This window comes from Sapajus apella, unplaced genomic scaffold, assembly GCF_009761245.1.
Source record: "Sapajus apella isolate SASKATOON/1434 unplaced genomic scaffold, GSC_monkey_1.0 scaffold47, whole genome shotgun sequence".
In the NCBI taxonomy this organism is placed as follows: domain Eukaryota; kingdom Metazoa; phylum Chordata; class Mammalia; order Primates; family Cebidae; genus Sapajus; species Sapajus apella.
Genome location: NW_022436987.1, coordinates 3,539,591 through 3,563,504, shown reverse-complemented (window position 1 = coordinate 3,563,504; position 23,914 = coordinate 3,539,591). Strand labels below are relative to the sequence as shown.

The window sequence follows — 23,914 nt, the reverse complement described above, 5'->3', positions numbered from 1 at the left end:
GGCGCGATCTCGGCTCACTGCAACCTCCGCCTCCTGGGTTCAGGCAATTCTCCTGCCTCAGCCTCCTGAGTCGCTGGGATTACAGGCACGTGCCACCATGCCCAGCTAATTTTTGTATTTTTAGTAGAGACGGGGTTTCACCATGTTGACCAGGATGGTCTCGATCTCTTGACCTCGTGATCCACCCGCCTCGGCCTCCCAAAGTGCTGGGATTACAGGCTTGAGCCACCGCGCCCGGCACCTACAGTTTTTTAACAATGAGAAATCATGGACTCAGGGAGGGGAACATCACATACTGGGGTCTGTCAGCGGGGTGGTGGGCTAGGGGAGGGATAGCTGGGGAGATAGCATTAGGAGAAATACCTAATGTAGATGATGGGGTGATGGATGCAGCAAACCACCGTGGCACATATGTACCTATGTAACAAACCTGCACGTTCTGCTCATGTACCCCAGAACTTAGAGTATGATAATAAGAAAAAAGAAATGCAATAAACAGATAACTTAAAAAAAAAAAGAAAACCTACAGTTTTATGTTCTGCTATCTTTATTCTGATCTCTTTAGCTGTTTTTAATAAAGCAAACTTAAAAAACACACAGATCTTATTTGTAGTGTAACTCTGAAGTAGAACATTTGTAATAGAGAAAAATTGAAAATAATCTACATGTTTATCAGCCAAAAAAGGAGTAAATAAATTATTACATGGTCATACAATGTGATGCTATATTGCAGTTTAAATGAATCAACTAGAGCTATACATATCAACATGAATACATTTCTTGACCAAAATGTTGATTCCCCACCTGGAAAAAAGGCAGAAAAGCAAAGTTGAAGAAGCATGTGTCTAACACAATCCCATAATATAAAGAACTTTTTAAAATTGTGGTAAAATATATGTAACATTTACTATTTTAACCATTTTTAGGTAAACAGTTCAGTAGCATTAAGTACATTCACATTGTTGTACAACCATCACTACTGTCTATTCACAGTATGAAGTTTTAAAACATTCGAGACAAAATTATATGTTGTTTATAGATGCACAGTTATGCAGTAAAATCTAAAAGCACATATTCTAAGTATAAGCACCAAAGTCAGAGTTGTTTTTATCTCAGAGAGGGTGTGAGGGAAAAGAACACAAGGGGCTTCAGTTATATTTGGGTGGTAGATATATGAGTGTTCATAAATTATCTATATCTATATATATCTATCTATATTTTTTTGAGATGGAGTCTCACTCTGTTGCCCAGGCTGGAGGGCAGTGGTGCGATCTTGGCTCACTGCAACCTTTGCCTCCCAGGTTCAAGTGATTCTCCTGCCTCAGTCTCCTAAGTAGCTGGGATTACAGGTGTGCGCCACCTCGCCCAGCTAATTTTTGTATTTTAAGTAGAGATGGGGTTTTACTGTATTGGCCACGCTGGTCTTGAACTCCTGACCTCATGATCTGCTTGCCTCGGCCTCCCAAAGTGCTGGGATTACAGGCGTGAGCCACTATGCCCAGCCAGTATACTTTTATATACCTGGCATATTTCATAGTTTCAGATTTTTCTTTTGTAAAAAAAATAATTTCAACTAGAAATTTTCAAATATTTTATAGTCATTGACTTTTTATAGATTCTGGGCTATTCAGTTGTAAGAAACATGGTGGTAGCAATATCCAAGAAGTGAGGTTGCTACCTGTTGAGTCTTCTTTGTGAGAAGAGAAATTTTTGCCAAATGCAGCATTGTCATCGTTACCTAGCATCTTAAGTGTCACAGGTAGCAGAGGTTGTAGGTCTCAAGCCTAAAGGTCTGAGAAAATGAGTCTACAAAGAAAGGAAATACAAGAGGAGAGCAGGTTTTAGGAAGTGAAAATGAGTTCATTCTTAGGCTTGAGATGGTAGACATACAGGAAGACACATATACTAACTGAATTTAGGGATAAGAGACAAGAGCTTGAGGGAAAAGTCAGATTTAGGAGTACACATTTTGGAAATTATAATGTATTCATTGAGAATAAATGAGTTTCCTGAAGGAAGTTATAAAGAAAGAACAGGTTGAGACGAAGTATTGGCAGAAGGGATTAAAGAAGGACCAGTAAAAGAGATTGAGAAGGAATAGGTTGAAGGACCAGTGGGGAAAGAGAAGAGTAATGTGCCGTAGAGATTAAGGCAGGAAAATTTGACAAGGATTTATTCAGATTAATTCAGCATTTATTGAATGACCACTATGTTATAATCACTTTTTTGTATTGCAGAAAATTTAGAGTGAGAACTGAGAAAAAAACATTGGATTTGATGGTTAAGGTAGAGTTACCATGTCATTGTAACTATACTCCTTGTCTGTAAGCTTTTTAAAGACAGAGATTCTGTTCTATTTGTCATTCTAATCTCAGTGCCTGACACAGTGTCTGCCACATTAAGTGCTCAGCAGTAAATATGTGAGAAATGATACCAAATATAAAGTACTCAGATTTCTTCTAGGATCTAAAACATATTTTTGCTATCTAGTCTATATGTTCCATTGCTCTCCAAATCCCTCTTCTATCTTTGAAAATAGTATTTTTTTACTTTTTCAACGTCTCTTTGATGTTATCAATAACCTTAATTTGAATACAAGTTTCTTTATCAATAACCTCTTTAATCAGGTCTAACATAGGTTTCCTCTTACCTCATCATGTTTCATTCACTGTTGCTTTTTGAAACCCTATTTTTTGTTTCCTTTCTTACTCCTGTTACCCACTCAACTCTATATAAAGACAGTTCTATTAGAGCTGTATAGAGGTAGCATGAGCTTCCTGGGGAAAGCATGTTTTCTATCCGTGGTATTCAGCAGAATCAGGACCACAATTGGAAGCATATGAGAGTATTAAACACAGGTGGTTAGACTAGGTGACTTTAAAAGAAGCTTCATTGAGACATAATTCACATATCATGCAATTCACCTATTTAAAATGTACAGTCACTATAGTTTTTAATATATAAATAGAGTTGTGCAACTATCACTACAGTCGATTTTAGAACATTTTAAATCACACACCTCCCCACCAAAAACCCCATACCCATTAGGCAGTCACTTTTCCCCTCCTCTGTACCCCCTAAACCCCAGCTCTAGGTAATCACTAGTCTACTTTCTGTCTCCATAGACTTGCCTATTCTGAATATTTCGTATTAATGGAATCATATAATATGTGGTTTTTCATAACTGGCTGTATTCACTTAGCATAATGTTTTCGCAGTTTATCCGTGTCATAGTATGGATCAATACTTTATTCCTTTTTATGCCTGGATAATATTGTGTTGTGTGAATATACCGCATTTTGTTTATCCACTCTTCAGTTGATGAACATTAAGATACTGTAAATAATGCTGCTGTGAACATTTGTGTACACGTTTTTGTGTATGCATATTCTTGGGTATATACCTAAGAGTAGAATTTCTGGGTCATATTGTTCCACTATGTAAACCTTTTGGAAAACTGCCAGACTGTTTTCCAAAGCAGCTGTACCATTTTACGTGACCACCAGCAGTGTGTAAGAGAGTTCCTTTTTCTTTACATCCCTCAAGCACGTGCTATTATCTTTTTCATTAGAGCCATCCTATTAGTGTGAAGTGGTATCTCCTTGTGAGTTTGATTTGCATTTCCTTGATGGTGAACGGGGTTTAGAAACCTTTCCTGTGCTTATTGGACATTTGTTTGTCTTCTTTGGAGAAATGTCTATTCAGATCCCTTGCTTTTTTTTTTTTTTTTTTTTTTTTTTTTTGAGACCAAGTCTCACTTCTGTCGCCCAGGCTGGAGTGCAGTGGTGTGATCTTGGCTCACTGCAACCTCCATCTCCTGGAGATTTCTTCATTCAGTTGTTCCCTAACAGTAAGCCTTCCAAGTAGCTGCAGTTCTCCTGAGGCAATTCTCCTGCCTCAGCCTCCCAAGTAGCTATGATTACAGGCATGCACCACCATGCCCAGCTAATTTTTTTTGTATTTTTAGTAGAGACAAGGTTTCACCATGTTGGCCAGGTGGGTCTTGAACTCTTGACCTCAAATGATATGCCCACCTCAGCCTCCCACAGTGCTGGGATTACAGAGGCATGAGCCACCACACCTGGCCACGATCGCCCATTTTTAATTGAGTTGTTTGTCTTTTTAATGTTGCATGGTAAAAATTCTTTATATATTTTGGATACTAAGGCTTTTCAGATGCATGATTCACAAATATTTTCTCCCACTCAGTGGATTGTCTTCACTTACTTAATGATGTTATTTGCAGCACCAGAGTTTTAAAGTTTGATGAAGTTGGCCGGGTGTGGTGGCTCACACCTGTAATCCCAGCACTTTGGGAGGCTGAGGCGGGCGGATCACAAGGTCAAGAGATCGAGACCATCCTGGCCCCCTCTACCAAAATATAAAAGTTTGCTGGCAGTGATGGCGCATGCTGTAGTCCCAGCTACTTGGGACGCTGAGGCAGGAGAATTGCTTGAACCCAGGGAGTGGAGGTTGCAGTGAGCTGAGATCATGCCACTGCACTCCAGCCTGGCACCTGGTGACAGAGCGAGACTCTGTCTCAAAAAAAAAAAAAAAAAAAAAAAAGCTTGATGAAGTCAACTTTGCCTACTTTTCGTTTTGTTGTTTGTGCTTTTGGTGACCATTCTAAGAAACTATCACCTAATCCAGTCACAAAGATTTATGTCTGTGTTTTCCTCTAAGATTTTAAAAGTTTTAGCTCTTATAATTAGGTCTTTAATCCATTTTGAGTTAATTTTTATTTGTGGTATGAGATAGGGATCTAATTTTATTTTTACACATGTAAATATCTAGCTGTCCCCACACCATTTGTTAAGAATGGATAACTTTTAAGGTCCCCTTTGATGCTTTGTAATACTTTGGTTTCTGTTATTGTCTAAACAGGTGGACAGTCAGGATTTCATGTTATGACCATCTATTTTTTTAAGAATATATTGTGTCTGAAAACAAGGATTGCCATTAGTTTTCTTGTTTCCAGGCTTCTCAGTTGCTTTCAGTTTTGTCTTCCTCTGACTTTTACGATACTGGTTTGTTTCTAGTCATCTTTGGCTAGCTCCTTTTTCTTTTCTTTCTCTTTTTGCACATAAATACAATATTCTTCCAGCCTTTTGGTATTGGGAACCATTCATTCAATTTTAATTAGCTTTGCCATTTAGGTAGCTTAGAGTTTCCTCTTAACCCTAACTGCAGTCTAATAAAAAAAATTCTCTGTATTCCATCAACACCTGGAATATAAAGTGTGAAAAATGTATATTCAGTTGTTCCCTAATAGTAAGCCTTCCAAGTTTCTTCATTATCTTCTCTATCTTAAACTAAACTCTTGATCGTGGAGTTTTCTGACTCTTCCTCCATGAGTTCTATATTTTGTTCAGTGTTAAATGCCATTGATTACATGGTAATAGCCTTTGAACATATTAACTTTAAAAAATATGATTTATAAATTTAGAAGAGGAGACTTTATTTCTTATAAAGAGTCACAATCTTCAGTGTGGCCATTCTGACAGGCTGGGAAGCGTAGCCTCCAGCCAAAAGCAGAAACACATACTTGGAGGGATGGGCAAAAGGAACAGGAATTCATGCTGAGTAGGTAGCCATATCTACATATTCAATAAGCTATAGGGGGAGTCATGAATATTTATGAAAGGAGAAACATGTCCTTCATGGGTCTCATGCACACAAAATAGTGATAGTGTGGTCAGAGAATGGAGTTTTCACCCCTCTGATATCAAAAGGTGAAGCAGAGGACATGAAAATCCTTACTGTGCATTCTCTGTAGACTAACCAGAACCATTCTGTGGTTGGTAGTCTCTTATCAGGCAATAAAAGGAGAGGCAGTATCATGTGGTTAGTTGACAGCCATGGTGGGGTTTTTTGAAATGGCTGGTTTCCGTTTAGTTGTTAGGGAAGAAAGGCTAATAGTGGTTTGTGAGGGAGAGGATATAAACGAGGTGTGTCTGAACCCCCATCCCAGCATAGTCAAGAATTTAGTTTTCAAGGTTACTCTAGGGTCCCCTTGGCCAGGAGATGATCCATCAGTCAGTTGGTGGGCTTACAATTTTATTTTTAGTTTGCAGACCTATCCTTTCCTTTTTATGGCTCTAGCCACCACCTCAGGGATTTGCATCTCAGTGCTAAATTACTATAGTAGCCTTTTTTATGTTTTCCCAGACCCTAGTTTCTCTCTGTAATAGGCCCTATGCTCAGCTGCTAGATTAATCCCCATCAAGTACCCTTCTCATCAAGGTCTACTGTATCAAATTTATATACCACACAAGTTAGCATTTTAGCTCCTCCCCATCTTAACTTCTTTCTCCTTCTCTCTTGTTACTTCCCTAAATGGAGGCAAACTAATATGGTAGTAAGTCCTACTTCATGGTTTCTTTTTCCTATCTCATATACACACTCTTGTTTCCTATTGGTATGCTTTTGCTTCTCTGCTATTCTTTCATTCCCTTCAGTGATTGACTCCATTTGACTCCTCTTTTTTTAAAAGAAAGATTTTGCGTCTTTTCAGTACTTGAATATTTAGCTTATGTAGTAATAGGTCCTTGATACCCTGCTGCTGCTGCTATTTGTGTCTTTGTTTTAGATATTCTGCTTTTGAAGGCATTGTTCCATGTGGGAACTATTGTTTCTATTTATTGCTGTCTTCTTTTCTTGCATATGGCAGAATCTTGAACATAATTGGTATCCTATAAATCTTCCTGGATAACAAGTCTATAGAAGTTTTTGGGGAGAATGTGTAATGTCATTCTTAAATTTTAGAGATGCAAAATAATGTTTTTTATGTAAGACCTATTTTTAATTTTTTTTGTTTTATGCCACTTTTGAAGATAGTATTCTCAACACAGTAAGGTGAAGTCCTACAACATATTACTACAAATATTAGATCTAGTTTATTGAACATTAGCCACCTGATATATCAGATTCTCTCAAGAGAAAGATTAGTTTCCTGAATGGCGGTTAGGCATATTTTTGAAGGTGCGTAATGGCCAAAGCCAGTACTGGTCATTTAATATACTAAGATCCTTGAAAATTTTAAAGGGACATAGTCACCAGCATCTAGAATAAAGGATGGTGACATGATGATTTCTTTCTTTTACCATCTAAAGCTGTGCTTCTGTTGCCGACCCACTCTTAAAAAGACGCATTTCTTTTCATAAATTTCCATGTCATCCAGTGTCAGCATTGAGAGGAAAAGGAGTATCACTGGAGTGGAGTTCGGCTGAGAAAGGATACAAGGTGGAAGGCAACTTCCAAGCCTGCCTGCCCACCCTCCTTCTTTCTTACCTCAGGAGCAGAGTTGACTTTGAGAACTAAATGCTAATTTTTAAAATCTTACCCAAATTCCTACCTAACAAGCCTGAGGAGTCATACCCTACAAACTCTGAAATCTCATCAGAGGCGTTTTATTTAACCCCATATAATCTAGCCCGCTTTCCCACCTGACTCTGGCATAACTTCAAATAACAAATAAGGAAAGAAATAAAAATATTTTAACCCCAAATATGTTCCCTTGCCATGGCTTGAAATTGCCCTGCAAGGTTGTCTCTTGCGGGAAAGTTCCACATTCTACAGAGAATCTCCTTTTCACCCGCTTTTTTTTTTTCTTTCTTTCCAGACCCAGGAGAAAAATCAACTAAGGCACCCTTTTAAGTCTGATAAGTATAAACCCCCCAAATTTGAGACAGATCTCAGTTAATTTAGAAAGTTTATTTTGCTGAGGTTCAGGACGCATGCCCATGGCACAGCCTCAGGAAGTCCTGATGCCATGTGCTGAAGGTGATCAGGGCACAGCTTGGTTTTGTGCATTTTAGGAGACATGAGACATCAATCAGTATGTGTAAGAAGTACATTGGTTTGGTCTGGAAATGCGGGACAACTTGGAGCAAAGATAGAAAGACTCAAAGTGGTGAAGGGGCTTCCAGGTCACAGATAGGTGAGAGAGGAATGGTTGCCTTCTTTTGAATTTCTGATTAGCTTTTCCAAAGGAGGCAGTCAGATATGCATCTATCTCAGTGAGCAGAAGGCTGACTTTGAATAGAAATGGGAGGCAGATTTGCTATGAGCATTAGCCCACCTTGAAGGGGCCCATAATATTTTCCTTTCACATAAGAAACATTTTACAACCTACTCCCTCAGAAGTCTGCTATCTGAGAGCTTCCTCTGCACAATAAAACTAGGAAAACCTGGTCTCCACAACCCTTTATCTTAACCTAAACATATCCTTTCTATTGATCCCAGGTCTTTAGATAAGTTCAACCAATTGTCAACCAGAAAATTTTAAAATCTACCTATAGGCTGGAAGCACACCCCCACTCTTGAAATTGTCCTGCCTTTCTGAACCAAACCAATGTATTTGATTGAGGTCTCATGTCTCTCTAAAATGTGTGAAACCAAGCTGCACCCTGACTGCCTTGGGCAGATGTTCTCAGGACCTTCTGAGTGCTGTGTCATGGGCCTTGGTCTCTCGTTTGGCTCAGAAGAAATCTCTTGAAATGTTTTAGAGTTTGACACTTCGTCGACAACTTAAAGACAGTTCTCAGTTCATAGCATTTTATTAATTTTGTCAGTGGAAGAGTACTTTCTTGTTTTATTCTTTTACTTTTAGTCCTTTATGCTTAACCCACATTCCAGTTCCCTTTCCTGCTCATATGCACCTACTCTAATGTGTTTATGTCTATATACCTACATAGTTGCTTGAAAAATACATCATTATGTGTGTGTTTTCAACCTACATAATGGTATTTGCTTATTCTTAACCTAATACTATGCTTTTAAAGATGTATTCATGTTGCTGTAGGTATATCTAAAGTGTGATTTCCAAAGCTATGTAGAATTCCATATTTATATTCACTCCATTTTGATTTTTCATTCTTTCAAAGGAAATCAGTTACTTCAAACTCCCTGCTACAATATTTTCACAGCAAACATTCTCACATAGGTCTGTAAAGTCTGTAATTCACATGTATATATAACCTTATTTGAGATTTTCTGTGGGATTTATTCACCAGAGTGGAATCAATGGATCATAGGGTGTGTACATACGTAATATCACTAAGTACAGCCAGATCACTAGGCAGAATATCTGTGTCAGTTACACTCCTACCCACAGTACATGAACATTCATGCCTTTCCACATCTTTGTCAACTTTGTTCAAGTCAAATCCAGCAAATTTTTGTTCATATTTTTAGAGTGTTATTTACGCTCTCTAATGTTTTCTGTTCTATCATGTTATTTCCCAGTGGTTTTTCATGCAAGCCTGTTTATGTGGCCGTTTGAAGATACCTTTCTGTCAGTTGGTGTTAACTTTTGACTGCCCTTGATGGAAGAAAAAAAAAATGCAAGAAAATATATGCAACACCTCCCCCTGCTTCTGCCCCTCCCCACCACTGCCCACCAGCCCAAGCCCTGCTCTTCTACTCACAAGGTTGAGCCCCTTTTTCACCCTGCTTGTGCTACAGGAATCCTGTCTGCTCAGGTATAGCTGATTGGAAAGAGATGTATACCTACCTAAGCTGAGTACTTAAAATCATCCTCCAAGGAATTTGAAATTTGGATGTCTCAGCTAGCCTCTTGAAGAACATGCAAATCGGGGGGTGGGGGCAACTATCTTCCCCTGTGTGCACAAAGAAGCTAGAGAAATGGTCTGCAAAGAAAGGAGAATAAAGAATAAAGAGAATAAAGATGTGCACAGAAAAACAAAACACCTTATGGCCCCATAGAGAGGGAGAGAGATTGAGTTAGAATGCGAAAGTACCTGTCCTGGATCCAAATGGCTTTCCTGTTTCTAGTTCTCTTTTCTCCTGAGACCGCATTGCATTTTCTTATCTATGTTAGTTAGGGGTGGCTAACCGCTATAACAAATAGACAAAGTGTATAAGACCCTAACACAATAGAAGTTGATTTCTCACTCATACAAACAGGTCCAGATGACTCTTAAGTTAGTGAGGCGGCAGTAGTGGAGGGCTCTGCACTACATAGTTATTTAGGAGTTCAGGTTGATGGAGGCTTTGCTGTTTTCTACCCATGGCTTCCAAGATACCCCTGGGTGTCAGCATCCATACTGCAGTAGAGAAATGATCGTGGAGTTGAATAACAAGGGAGGTTTTATAGACCAGGTCTTGAGCTAGCACAATTACTCACATTCCTTGGCTGGAACACAGTTACATGGCCACATTTAACTGTATGCAGAAGTCTGAAAAATGTGGTCTAGCTTAGGACACAGAAGGAAGAGAAAATGGATTTGGTGAACAGCTAGAGATGATCACATCATATTTAGTATCTGTGTGATACTGTATCTTTTTAATTAAGTTCCCCTTTTTTTTAAACTTATTTGAGTTGGCCTCTGTTATTGATACCTTAATGCTTTGGTGTTTTCATGATAGCCATCTTTAAAATAGTAGAAGAGATAAAAACTGATTATTATCTTCTCAGGAAAGTTGGGCCGATTTCCACCTATGATGCATCATCACCAGGCACCCTCAGATGGCCAGACTCCTGGGGCTCATTTCCAGAGGTCTCACCTTGCAGAGGCATTTGCAAAGGCCAAAGGATCAGTTGGAGGCGCTGGAGGAGGAGGTAGTGGAAGAGGCCTGATGGGGCAGATTATTCCAATCTATGGCTTTGGGATTTTTTTATATATACTGTACATTCTATTTAAGGTAAGTAGAGTCATCTTAATCATATTACATCAATGAAAGTCTAATATTATGGCAATGAAAATCACTGTCTACATTAAAACTTTTTACAGTTCATAAAATTATTTCAAATCCCTCATTTCTTTAAATCCTGCCTCCTATTTGTGAGGTACTTAGGATAGCCATTATTTCAGTTTCACATAAGAAATCTTTACTCAGTGTTTAAGTGTTTTGCCTCAAAATTCACAACTAAAGTCAGAACTAGGACTTGAACCTGGATCTTCTGGTTCCTAATCCTGTGAGTGATATAATTCAAAGCCCTCCCCACCCCACGCCTCCAAAAATTGAACATCTTTACAAGCTGAAAAGGAATATAAAGATTTTCTAAGTGACTCAAGCCTGTAATCCAAGCACTTTGGGAAGCCAAGGCAGGCGAATCACAATGTCAGGAGTTCGAGACCAGCCTGACCAATATGGTGAAACCCTGTCTGTACTAAAAAAAATACAAAAATTAGCCAGGTGTGGTGGCACACGCTTGTAGTCCCAACTAATCGGGAGGCTGAGGCAGAAGAAATGCTTGAACCCAGGAGGCAGAGCTTGCAGTGAGCCGAGATTGTGCCACTGTACTCCAGCCTGGTGACAGAGCGAGACTCTGTCTCAAGAAAAAAAAAAAGATTTTCTAAGAAGAATTTTATTATTGGGATTAGGACAGTGGTATCCAGATAGCCACTGTAAGGCCAAATAACGACACCACTTTGTCCTCCTTTTTTTCTCCACAGGAATATGAGATGCTGTTTTTAATATTATCTCCAATAATTCTCCTGAGAGAGAACTGTCCATCCTGAAACTGAGCCTGATATTTCCTAGCTCTGGGGAGACATGGGTGTGGGTTCTTTAAAGCAGACCCTCAGTTAAGTTCCACCTCCAGGCAGGCTTTTGCAGGCCACAGGCCCATGCACTGTGAAGTAGAGGCAGAAGCTTCACTTTGCCCTACTGTCTGGAGTAATCTTTTTTCTTTTTTCTTTTTCTTTTTTTTTTTTTTTGAGACAGAGTCTCGAGTGCAGTGGCATAAACTTGGCTCACTGCAACCTCTGCCTTTTAGGTTTAAGCAATTCTCCTGTCTCAGCCTCCTGAATAGCGGGATTATAGGTGTGCACCACCATGCCTAGCTAATTTTCTTTTGTATTTTTAGTAGAGACAGTATTTCACCATGTTGGCCAGGGTGCTCTCAATCTCCTGACCTCATGATCTACCTGCCTTGGCTTTCCAAAGTGCTGGGATTACAGGCGTGAGCCACCGCACCCTGCCTAGAGCCATCTTAAGTAAGATGAGTACTTTCTTGCCCAGGAATTCTGCAGGCAGTCTGAGTTGAGTATGTAAGAATGCCCCTAGGATGACACACATCCCTTTTGGGTGAGCATGAGCAAGGAAGATGACCTGTAGGGAGATTTTTTCCATGTGCCTTGATAATTTTTTACTTGGAAACCTCATCTTTTTTTTTTTTTTTTTTTTTTGAGATGTTTCTCTAATGTTGCTATGTGATTTCATTTCTGACTTCATTTTTGTCTCCCAACCTCTTTTTTTTTTATTTGATATGAGGGGTTCTGTGACTTTGAGGTTCTAAGCTGCTGTTGATGTGCTATACCTCCTTCAATTCTCAGCTCTCAAAGGGGAAAACAACTGCAGAGGATGGGAAATGTTCCACTGCCACACCTGGAAACACCCACAGGAAAATTAGTAAGTGCCCCTTTTCAGTATATTCACAGGTATCATTGAGTCAAACAGTTATAGCCACAGGGACAGTCTGTGGGTATGTCTTAAGAGCATTTCTCAAAAGTTGCTCCAAATTAATCTGATGCCATTTTTGCCTTAGTTCTGGGAATTCTCAGAAGTTTTTATATTGATGTTGGGGTTTTAAGAAAAGGATAGCTACTAAAAGTACAAAACTACCAGTTTACTTTTTTATATATTAGCAAATTAATATTTCATGTTTGGAATGAATTCTCATTTCCAGACTTCAAAATATTGGTAGCAGAGAGGAAAACTGAGGCAGAGAAATCATGTCATTGCCAAAATCAGTTTTTAGATCTAGGGAAAGAATTTAACACTTCTGACTCTTGAAACATAGCCATCCGTTACTTATTACACAACTAGAATATTCTGTGTTCTCTGGGGAAATTAAATTTATACAACATGACTCTTTCCTCAAAGAATGTATAGACTAGAGTAGAATGTCAGGAAAAATAGAATGTATGTCAGGAAAAATAACCTATGAAAAATTTACCACCCACAATGAAGAGACTTGGCAAAAGCATTGCAGGAAGTCATGTCTATCTGGGTTGTAACTGCTTTTTGATTGCTTTTTGGATTTTCCTCTGGATTTTCTTTTCTTTTCTTTCTTTCTTTTTTTTTTTTTTTTTTGAGACAGAGTCTTACTTTGTTGCCAGGCTAGAGTGCAGTGGCATGATCTTGGCGCACTGCAACGTCCACCTCCCGGGTTCAAGTGATTCCCCTGCCTCAGCCTCCCGAGTAGCTGGGACTATAGGTGTGCGCCACCATGCCCGGCTAATTTTTTGTATTTTAGTAGAAACGGGGTTTCACCATGTTGGCTAGGATGGTCTTGATCTTCTGACCTCATGATCTACCCATCTTTGCCTCCCGAAGTGCTGGGATGACAGGCATGAGCCACCGTGCCTGGCCTTACTTCTGTATTTTCTATGGAGCTAAATATCCCAGTCATACTTTGCATACTTTTTGGAAATATTAAATATTCACAGAATCTTTTAATAAAACTGCTGTATTCTTAAGTGAGAATGGGAAGTACAACAGTACAATAGTTTTTTTTTTAAAATGTGTGGTCTCTTTAACAGGCTTAGTTGTCTGTGATGGTTCTTAGACTGTTGCTTATTTTTCAGCCAGTTTTGAGCTTGCTCAACTGCAAGAAAAACTGAAGGAAACAGAAGCAGCCATGGAAAAATTAATCAACAGAGTGGGACCTAATGGTGAGAGGTAGGTTTTCATGTAACAGGATCAGACTAGTTCTCATTTAGAAAATCAGTTCAAAATTAGGCTCTTTTTTTGATAAATAGACCACTTATTTTGATTTTATGTACTGTCAGTTTTTAAATTGTAAATATGTCATTTACATATTCTTTCTCATTTAACACTTTTCATTCCCATACTGTCAAGCAACCTCAGTTTTCAGAAGTTTAATGTTGTGCAAATTATTGTGAAAATGAATAAATTTGTGAGTAACTCCTGCAGGGTGAAATAACTAGGACTTAAGAAAGAAAACTTCCTGTCTAAAATAGGTATAATTTTAAGTAAAATCAGATTATTGAACGTGTGACTTTCTACTTGAGACAAAATGAGAGAAGAGAGCAAGTGTGATCAGATGAGGCGTTCATGTTTGTGTTGACTATGCCAGCACAGAATTAGACATGTAAATTAGATGTTAAGAGCCAAACTAGCCATTTAGATTTCTCCAAAGGGAAGACACTCCTCTTGCTACCAGGCTGACTGAGAATCTGAAAAGGTAGCTTCAGGAGGTTGATGGAAGTGGACAACAACCAAGAAAATGTGGATATAGGAAGGCAGGAAGGAAAAACCAGTATGTGAGATGAGGTTCAGTTTCAGCTAGTTCTTCTGGCAAGGATGGAGGAAGAATGTCAGGGCGAGTGGCAGAATCCCTTGTAGAAGAAAATGTCAGAATGTCCCTCCTGCAGGTTTATGGGCACATTATGTAGTTTTTGCCCCAGAAAATCGTTGCTCTACCTTAGCCTCTTCTATTTGCCATCCTTTATAGTACTAGTACCCTGGCCTCTTTCTCTGTTCACTGGCTCCAGCCTTGCCTATCTTTGGTTGGATAGGAGAGAGTGGGTATTCTCAGATTGCAGCCTCCTGACCTGGCATTTCTCTGCAATATCTGCAGTGCTGTTGAAATGACATTTATGAGGATGAACCTTGCCTGTGTGGGCCCAGGAGCCTTGATCTTTCTGTCTGGAAAGCAGAGTTACTATCTGGAGTGTTCCCCAAAGTTGTATAGATACGTGAATATATCTGTGTGAATGTATAGTAATAGTTGATATTTATTGAACACTTACCAAGGACCACACTCTGAACTAAATGCTTTATATACATTATCTAACATACGACTATTTGTATGAGTGTGACTAAACCAATTTGTGCAATTATACTTTTCTGGCCTTGTCTGCCCTAACCCTGTAACTGCCACCTATAGCCTGGGTAGAGAACTACCCAGGCTTTTATAGACAGTTGTGTTTAAAAAAATATCTGTACACTCGCCTGGGCTATTGGAAATGCCAGGCCAATTGATTTTACTTACCTAAGGGTCATGGAAACCATAGATGGATACCTATGGGCAGGACTTGTCACTTGGGAGACCCAATTCCTGGAGCTTGGGGTAAGAGACTACATGAAGATATTTTCTCATTATTATTTACTGTTGAGTAGCAGACTCCCATAACTCAAATTATTCCACCATTCAACCCATGTACACCATATATCTATAACCCAAGCCAGTAATGCAATACTGTAATCCCTAACTACTGTCTGTCCTCTTTGTGCCAGGTTTATTTCTCCTTGTTTTATGTGCAGAGGCAGAGAAGCTGTCCCCATATCACATCTGGAGTTGTACTGTCTTGTTTCAGGGGCTACAGGTCCTAGCCCAGAATGTTTACTTTTTATAAGTCGCTGAGGTGTGGACTCCTTGGGAACACATTAATTGAAGCCTGCAGCATGGCAGCGACTGTGTAAAACATTTTCTACCCTACCTCTCAGGAACTGGGGAGCAGCTGTCTTCTCACTGAAGAGAGAGCATGGCTCCTGGCTGTTTACCAAATCTCTTATTTTTTAGTTCATAAAATGTGATTTTTCTCTTTGACACTTAATCCAACATCTTTTATCCTTACAGGTAGACCCTATGGGACTTATACCCTAAAAATTGGAAGGGCTAGGCAGCCCATATGTCTTTGTATGTTTTCTGTTGGTGTAACTGAATACCACAGACTGGGTAATATATAAAGAATGGAGGTTTAGTTAGCTCACAGTTCTGGAGGCTGCGAAGTCCAGGGTTTACAGGCAGATGAGGGTCTTCTTGCTGCATCAGAGTTGTATAAATACATGAATATATCTGTGTGAGTGTATAATATTGTGAGTGTGATATTTATTGAACACTTACTAAGGATCATACTTTGAAGTAAATGCTTTATATATATTATACGTGAGTGCTCTGCTCTCATGTCCTAGTTACTTCATAAAGGTCCTACCTCTTAATACTTTTCCAATGACAATTAAGTTTCAAGATGAGTATAGGAGGAGACAAATATTCAAACAATCGCACCATGTTTCTACATTGTTTTCCCTTTTGTACCTACATTTGTGTCCTTTAACCTCAGTTTCTGTGACGTGTTCTTTTACAAGTCTATGCTTCTATAATTATTGGGAAAGCCCAAAATATTCCAGTATTTGTTTTGTCAGATCAAAATTGTATCACATATCTGGGTTTCTGGAGGTAAAGCAGGGGACACATTCATTTACAGCCTCTTAAGTCCTTTTATATAATATTCCATAACTGCAGGTTGTTGGCTTAAAATTCGAGAACTCTGCAGTTTCTGAAACTTTCTGAAACTTTACCTGAATGCTTAAGTAAGAACAGAAATATGGGGAAATTTTTTTATATTATCTAATAAAGCTTTTCAGAAAGGTTTTACTTGTGAGGGATGTAGGTCTATACACATATTTAAATAATGACTCCTAGAATGTCAGTCTTATGCCATGCTCTGTCTGATATTAAGCACAGTGTTCAGCTCAAGGACACAAAGACTGAGGAAAAGATCTAGGAATCAGAAGTGAAGTGTCCTGATTTCTGTCCTTATGATTAACAAAATTTCCTTTCTGGAATAGCAAGCCCAGTTATAACAGTTTACCTGCTAGAAGCATAATATGGTCAAGCAGTGAGGGTGCAACCTCTGGCAGCAAAGAGCCCTGGAAGGCATGTTGAGTATGGTATGTGGAACTGCAGATTTCTGCCATGAATTCCCAGAATGTAAACTCTTTGAGGCTACACTTAGCCTATTTTGTTCACTGTGTTTGTGTAGTTGGTACTAAGTAAATACTTATTGAATGAGAATATACCTATTCACTTTTTTTTTTTTTTGAGATGGAGTCTTTCTCTCTCACCCAGGCTGCAGTGCTGGCTCACTGCAACCTCCACCTCCTGGGTTCAAGTGATTCTCCTGCCTCAGCCTCCCGAGTAGCTGGGACTATAGGCACACGTGACAATGGCTAGCTAATTTTTGTATTTTTAGTAGAGACAAGGTTTTATCATGTTGGCCAGGCTTGGCTTAAACTCCTGACCTCAGGTTATCTGCCCACCTTGGCCTCCCAAAGTTGTGGGATTACAGGTGTGAGCCATCATGCCCGGCCCTATTCACTTTTGATATAAGCATTTGTACATTTTTGTGGTGGAAGAGGAAATCATGACCATTCCCTGTTGTGAGGTCCTTTACTTCAGTTCCTGATCTCTATATACAGAGCCCATTTAACATATCTCATAAATACCTACCTTTAGCCTCATCATATGAGAAATATCTATTGAATGAACGAATGTCTAAGATTCATTCAATATATATCCCTCAACTGAACCTACTCTACCTTTAATTTCCATCTCAGCAAATGGCTCTGTCATCCACTTAGTTGCCCAAAGCAGAAATTAGATGTTATCCTTGATTCACCTTTTCTTTTACTTCCCATATCTCATCAATCACCATGTCTTGTCATTTCTATTTAATTAATAAGTCTGTCTCCCTGCAAAAGACTGTAGGCTCCATGAGGTCAGGGATTATCCTTCCTAGCTTTGGAGCTTAGCACAGGCACATAAAAGGCTCAAAAAAAAGTATTAGATGAAGAAAGAATGAGTGAGTGAGTGAATGAATTAATGAATGAATGCCTGTTTTTGACATAGGTCATAACCATCTCATGTGGTTTCTCTAATTTTGCCTCCTTTCAGTTTTGTTTCTGTTTTCCAAACAGATGGATTATCTTTTTTGTTTTAATCCTTCAACAGGTCCCTTTTGATTTTGAAAAACTGCAGAATCTTTAACATAGCTTACATGGGCCTGAGTGACCTGGCCTTGTGTACCTCTCTCTATTTTTCTTTATCACTCTCTCTGTGGTCCAGCCACACTGACCACTTGCTGTTCCTCTAAAATACCTGTACATTTTTGCCTCTAGGACTTTGCATATGCCTTTTCGTTTGCCTGGGTCCTCTCCATCCACAATACACACTTATTTTGACTCTGAAGGCTTTTGAGGAGAAATGTCACAATTTGCTGTGCTTTAGAAAAATAACTCTTACAGTAATAGAGTGACTACATGCTAGAAGGTTATTGAAAAGGTTTCATCAAATAGTAATAAATCCGCCAGTGAGAGTGGAAAAGAGGGGACAAATTAAGGGGACCTAATGGAAGAAAAAAAAAATCACAGGCTGTATCAGCCTTCCTTGGTTGTAAGCAGCCAACTCTGGCTAGCACAAAACTTGGAGTATGAGGAGGCAGAATTTATTGGAAGAATATGGGATAGCTTATAATATCAAAGGAATAGCTGAACATCCAGGTTTCAGGAAAGGTGGTAATCAGAGCAGCTTTGGGCATTTAGGGAGCAGGAACAAAGGGACAGTCTCCTCATGGACTGTTGCCAGGGTGAATTTAATGTCACAAGTATTCAGTTCAGGCTTCACAGTGTTCAAGGTCCAGAAGTATAGTTGGCCCAACTTGGGTCCTATATCTATACCTGAATCAATCCCTGCAGCCAAGGAATGGAAGATGATGATTAGCTGTGGGTCACACGGCCAGCCTTGAAGGAGAGGGTAGGGGATGGTTGGCTCACACTAACCTTTGCACTATGAATGGAGGAGGAGTTGGTTCCCCAAAAGAAAACTAACCAGATAAGAGCAATGAAGAAGAATAAGTAAATAAAGATGCATTGGAAATTTACAGCCAAACTGGAAGGAAGATTATGTCATTAACCAAGATAAAATACAAAAGAAGGGAAAGTACATAAGGCTTTGGAGTTGAGATCATGAGTTCAGCATTGAGTATGTCCGAGATGCTATTGGAACATCCATGTATAATATGAAACAGCAATAGGAAATTTGGTTCTTAAGGTCAAAGCAGAGGGCTCAGGATTGGAAGTCATTTGACTGGGAGTGAGAGATGGAGAAAATCTCCATGGAGAAAGCTGAGATCACCAAATCTTTGAGGCATATCAGAGTGTTTTGCCATAGCCTGAAGTCTTCATTTACTGGTCTGAGTTCTGTTCTAGCCATGAATGGTGTTATTAAAATCTGTTTAATTCTCTGTACTTAATTTTTGGATTTGGAACTTGATGGCTCTGCTAGGCTTATAGAATTCAAAATTCTGGTGAGACTATATCCCAACTGTGACCTCTTATTTTTCTATCATCTTAGAATCTTCCATACTCAGCCTCTTTTGGGCTACCTGTTCATGTAGCTGCTCACAATACTGAGCCAACTGGGACCTGGTTTCAAGAGGTGACTTTAAGGTTAACTTTAACATAGTTGCAAGGCCTTCAAAATGGAAATGCCCAGGAAATAACTGGAGTTGTGAGATGGGGATTTGTGTGAAAAGTCAAGATTGAAGGTAGCCTTAGGACATCTTTTCTGTAGAGGTAATGGTCTAATCCATGGTACTGGGTCAACTTCCTGAGGGCATGATTATAAGAATGGAGAAATGAGAGTCCTAGGATTGAGCCTTGGGAAAATTGTTTTGGGAGGAGGGTGGATGAAAGTGAGCCAGAATCATAGATGAAAGGAATGGTTAAAGAAGTGGGAGGAATACAAATGTCTCAATAGCTAGGTTTCAAGGAGAGAGAATGGTCTATGATATAGAGAAGTCAAGAAGAATCAAATATGAGAAAAAGACCCTTGGACTTAGTAAAGTGAAAACCACTTAGGAGTAAAAGTTTTTGCAAGTTTTGGTAAAATGATAGAATAGAATTCAGAATTCAGAGAGGTGGAAGGAAATAATGGATGGTGAGGAAATGGGAATGAGTCAAACTAATACATAATTGTTGAGCTCTTAACAGTGATCATGGCATTGTGCCTATACTGTTGTGAACTTAATTATTACTGTCCTGTAGGAGTATCAAACCAAGCTGAGACTATAAGGAATCCATAAAAATATTCATTGCAGTAAATTCAGAAGATGTCATAAGGTAGACCACGATTAATGTTTAATGCATGATATGGACAATAAAAGTGTACTTGTTTAGAGTGAACTGAGGATGCTTTGGTTTGGAGTTCTCTGGGAAAGCTCTTGTCTGTTCCTGCTTCCTCTTGTCTACCCATCCTCTTTTTTTTTGAGACAGAGTTTTGCTCTTGTTGCCCAGGCTGGAGTGCAGTGGCGCAATCTCGGCTCATTGCAACCTCCACGTCCTGGTTTCAGGCAATTCTCCTGTGTCAGCCTCCCAAGTAGCTGGGATTACAGGCATGTGCCACCATGCTTGGCTAATTTTGTATTTTTAGTAGAGATGAGGTTTCTCCATGTTGGTCAGACTGGTCTCGAACTCCTGACCTCAGGTAATCCATCCATCTCTGTCTCCCAAAGCGCTGGGATTACAGGCGTGAGACACTGTGTCTGGCCTATGCATCTTCTTTTAGGATAAGGGCTTCTGATTTCCCATAACTTAGGAAACAGAATTCAGACCCATTCACTGAAGATCAGAAAGGCCTGTGTACAGTCCGGAAAAGTAACATGTGCCACTTAAAGAGACAAGCGTTTGTGGTTAAGGCAGTTAAGCTCTTCTAGTCTGTTCCAGAAGCCTCACATAAAGTGGGTTATTTTAACAGTAAGAATTAGGGGTTATGTAGGGCACACGAGCAGTTGTGGAGAGTCAGGACTCCTGTACTAATGGGAAGAATAGAGCTATCAGAGGCCCTACTTAAGTATAGGATTTTAGCTGAATGTGGAACAGACAGGCATCTTTAGTAGTTCACGGCTTTGAAGCTACTTAGTGTGGAAGAAGTAGAGCTCATGGTGTTTTTGTTTTTACTTTCACTGAGGTCTGTGGTAATGTTGGCTTTTCATATCCTCAGTTACTATCTTCATGTTGAAAGAGAACTACTCTTTTTTTTTTTCCTGTTAGTCATTAAGGCTAAAGTTAGTTAGGCTGAGCATAAAAAGGAGTGCAGGCCCAGAACTGGCTGTTAGAAAAATACATGACTGTCTCCACAAGGCTAGTACAGAGTGCGTCATTTTTCCTTTGTAAGTGTGATATTAACTTGTGTCTGGGTTTTAAGAGGAGAATAAGTGGCCTCCATTAAATCCTGCTGCTAGATAAAACTGGTCTCAAAGCAGATAGTTCTCAGTCTTTTAAGTAGGACCGTGTTTGCCTAGCACTGTGATGCAGTGCTTTCCTCTCAAAAAAAATAATCATACTATTGTCCTTGAGTCTCATGTTATTTTTGCACATATTTGCCAGAGTCACACAGCTAAGTTGGGATTCAAACCAGGTTTTCCAAAATGTGGAACTTGAGCACTGTGCTTCAAGAATTGCACAGAATGCGATCAGAAATCTGGATGGTTTTAGTTATAGTGCTTCCATTAACTGGCAGTATTAATATATAAACAATATTTCTCCTCTGTGGACCCCAGTTTCTCTAGTCTAGATGATTGAATTTTCAAAATTACTCACCTCTGAAATTTTAGAATATATCATTATACCTGCACAGGTAAATTTAGCCTGGTGATTCCAGTAGCATAAATTTTCCCTGGTTGAGGCTAATGGCCCAGAACATTTTCCTTTGATGACCTTGCTTCAGAGAAAAGTGGCTTGTAGTAAATGGGGTAATGTGAGTAACAGTGAAATTGTTAAGTGATTAGAGAATCAGGGCATTGAGATACACTGAAAAAACACTGAACTGAAAGCGAGACATCTGGGGCCTGGTCCTAGTATTGACATTAACTAATTTTGGGACCTTGGGCAATCACTTAATCTATTCTGGGCTTTAGTTTTCCCATTTATAAAATCAAAGCATTGAACTAACATCTCTGGTTCCCAGCTATGCAGTTTGAGGATCAATTCCTAGAATAATTATCTGCTGCAATTGCACTTTCTATTCTTGTATCCAGACAGACCATAGTGATGTTTATGTCCATTGCCTAGGAGGATTTACCACTAAATGGTTGGACTGTCTGATGTTTCTAAGCAGACCGCAGACTGTGACTTCTGACCAAGAGAAACGGTTGCTGCATCAGCTCCGAGAAATCACCAGGGTCATGAAAGAAGGAAAATTCGTTGACAGATTTTCTCCAGAGAAAGAAGCCGAAGAGGCTCCTTACATGGAGGACTGGGAAGGTAAACAGTGTCTTCTCATTTCTTTCTTAGCTATCAGCCCAGAAAAGAGATCTTACAGATTTTTAAAAAATCAGCTTCATTAGATATAGGTGATGGGGAGGAAGGCAGCAAATCACACTGCTGTGTGTGTACCTATGCAACAATCTTGCATGTTCTTCACATGTACCCCAAAACCTAAAATGCAATAAAAAAAATCAGCTTCATTATTGAGGCATAATATATAAACAGTCATATTCACCAATTTTGAAAGTACAGTTGGATGAGTTTTGACAAATAGAGTTTGTGTAATCACACCATAATTTTGATAAAGAACATTTCCGTCACCCAGAAAGCTCCCCACTCTTTGCAGCTATGCCCTTCTCCTGCCCCTGGTGACAACTGAAGTGCTTTCTCTGCCTTTAGTTTTGCCTTTTCTATGTAAATGGATCATACTGCATACGCTCATTGGCTTCTTTGATTTAGCATAATACTTTTGACATTCATGTTTGTTATTGAGCATATCTGTACTTTTTTTCTTTCTGAGTAGTAGTCAGTTACATGCTTGTACCATAATTTGTTTGTTCATTTACCAGTTGAGGAACATTTGGGTTGTTCCTAGCTTTGCACTCTTATGACTCAGGCAGCTATGAACTTTTGCATATGAGTCTTTATTTGAACATATATTTGTATTCTTTTGGGTCTATACCTAGGAGTGACATTTCTGGGTTTAAGGTAATTGTATATTTAACTTTTTTTTTTTTTTTTTTTTTTTGCTGCAGTCTCACTTTGTCTCCCAGGCTGGAGTGCAGCAGCACAATCTCAGCTCACTGCAACCTCTGCCTCCTGGGTTGAAGGGATTCTCCTGCCTCAGCCTCCCATGTAGCTGTGATTACAGGCGCCTGCCACTACACCCAGCTAATTTTTGTATTTTTAGTAGTGATGGGGTTTCACCATGTTGGCCAGGCTGGTCTCAAACTCCTGACCTCAAGTGATCCGTCTGCCTTGGCCTCCCAAAGTGCTGGGATTACAGGTGTGAGCTACCATGCCTGGCCACATGTTTAACTTTATTAGAAAGTGTCAACCTGCTTTCCTAAGCTCTACTTTTTCTCTTCACACCAGCAGTGTATGGCAATTGAAGTTACTCCACATCCTTGTTAACACTTGGTATTGTCAGTCTTTTTCATTTTAGCCATTCTAGTGAGTGTAAAATGATATATCAATTGTGACTTTAATTTACCTTTCTCCAATGACTAATAAAGAACATTTTTTCATGTGCTTATTTGCCATCTGCGTATCTTTGAAGTGTCTGTTCAGATCATTTACCAGTTTTTAAATTGGGTTGATTAGGTTCTTGTTAGGTTAGAAGAGTTCTTTATATATTCTGGGCACAAGTTCTTTATCAGTTATGCATTTTGCAAATGTTTTTTCCTAGTCTGTAGCTTGCTTTATATTTTCTTAACAGCATCTTTCAAAGAGCAGAAGTTTTAAATTTTGATGAAGTTCAATTTATTATTTTTCAGTTCAAATTATTATGATTTACATTGTTTATGTTCTGTTTAAGAAATCTTTGGCTAACGCAAGGTTTGCCTAACTCCTGTGTTTTCTAGAAATTTTATGGTTTTAGCTTTTACATTTAGGCCTGTGATCTAATTTGAGTTAACCTTATAGATACTATCAGGACTGAGGTTTATTTTTTTCCATATTAAATACCCAATTGTTCAGCTTCTTTTGTTACATTTAATTAGCTTGGCATGTGCTTGAAAACCAGTTCACCATGCATGTGCTTGTCTGTTCTGGGCTGTTCTGTTCCATTGATCTGTATGTCTCTACTTGTACCAATATCACATGATCTTTGTTACTGTGTCTTTATATTAAGTCATGATTTTGGGTAGTTCAA

General features: G+C 39.1%; 1 protein-coding gene across 7 annotated transcripts in view; it reads left to right on the top strand.

The window, feature by feature from the left end:
* Positions 1-23,914, top strand: part of RIC3 (RIC3 acetylcholine receptor chaperone) — a 68,618-nt gene that overhangs the window by 22,537 nt on the left and 22,167 nt on the right. For 3 of the 7 annotated variants that reach the window (XR_004257575.1, XM_032240659.1, XM_032240658.1), the window contains exons 2-5: positions 10,439-10,665; positions 12,303-12,378; positions 13,557-13,650; positions 21,890-22,038. Coding sequence is in view for 6 of the 7 variants with exons in the window: in XM_032240659.1 (XP_032096550.1) it covers positions 10,439-10,665; positions 12,303-12,378; positions 13,557-13,650; positions 21,890-22,038 (546 nt within the window). In the remaining variant the exon portion in view is untranslated. Of the gene's footprint in view, positions 1-10,438; positions 10,666-12,240; positions 12,379-13,556; positions 13,651-21,889; positions 22,039-23,914 lie in introns of those variants that run through there. The other 4 variants (XM_032240660.1, XM_032240662.1, XM_032240661.1 and 1 more) reach the window with 4 other exon arrangements.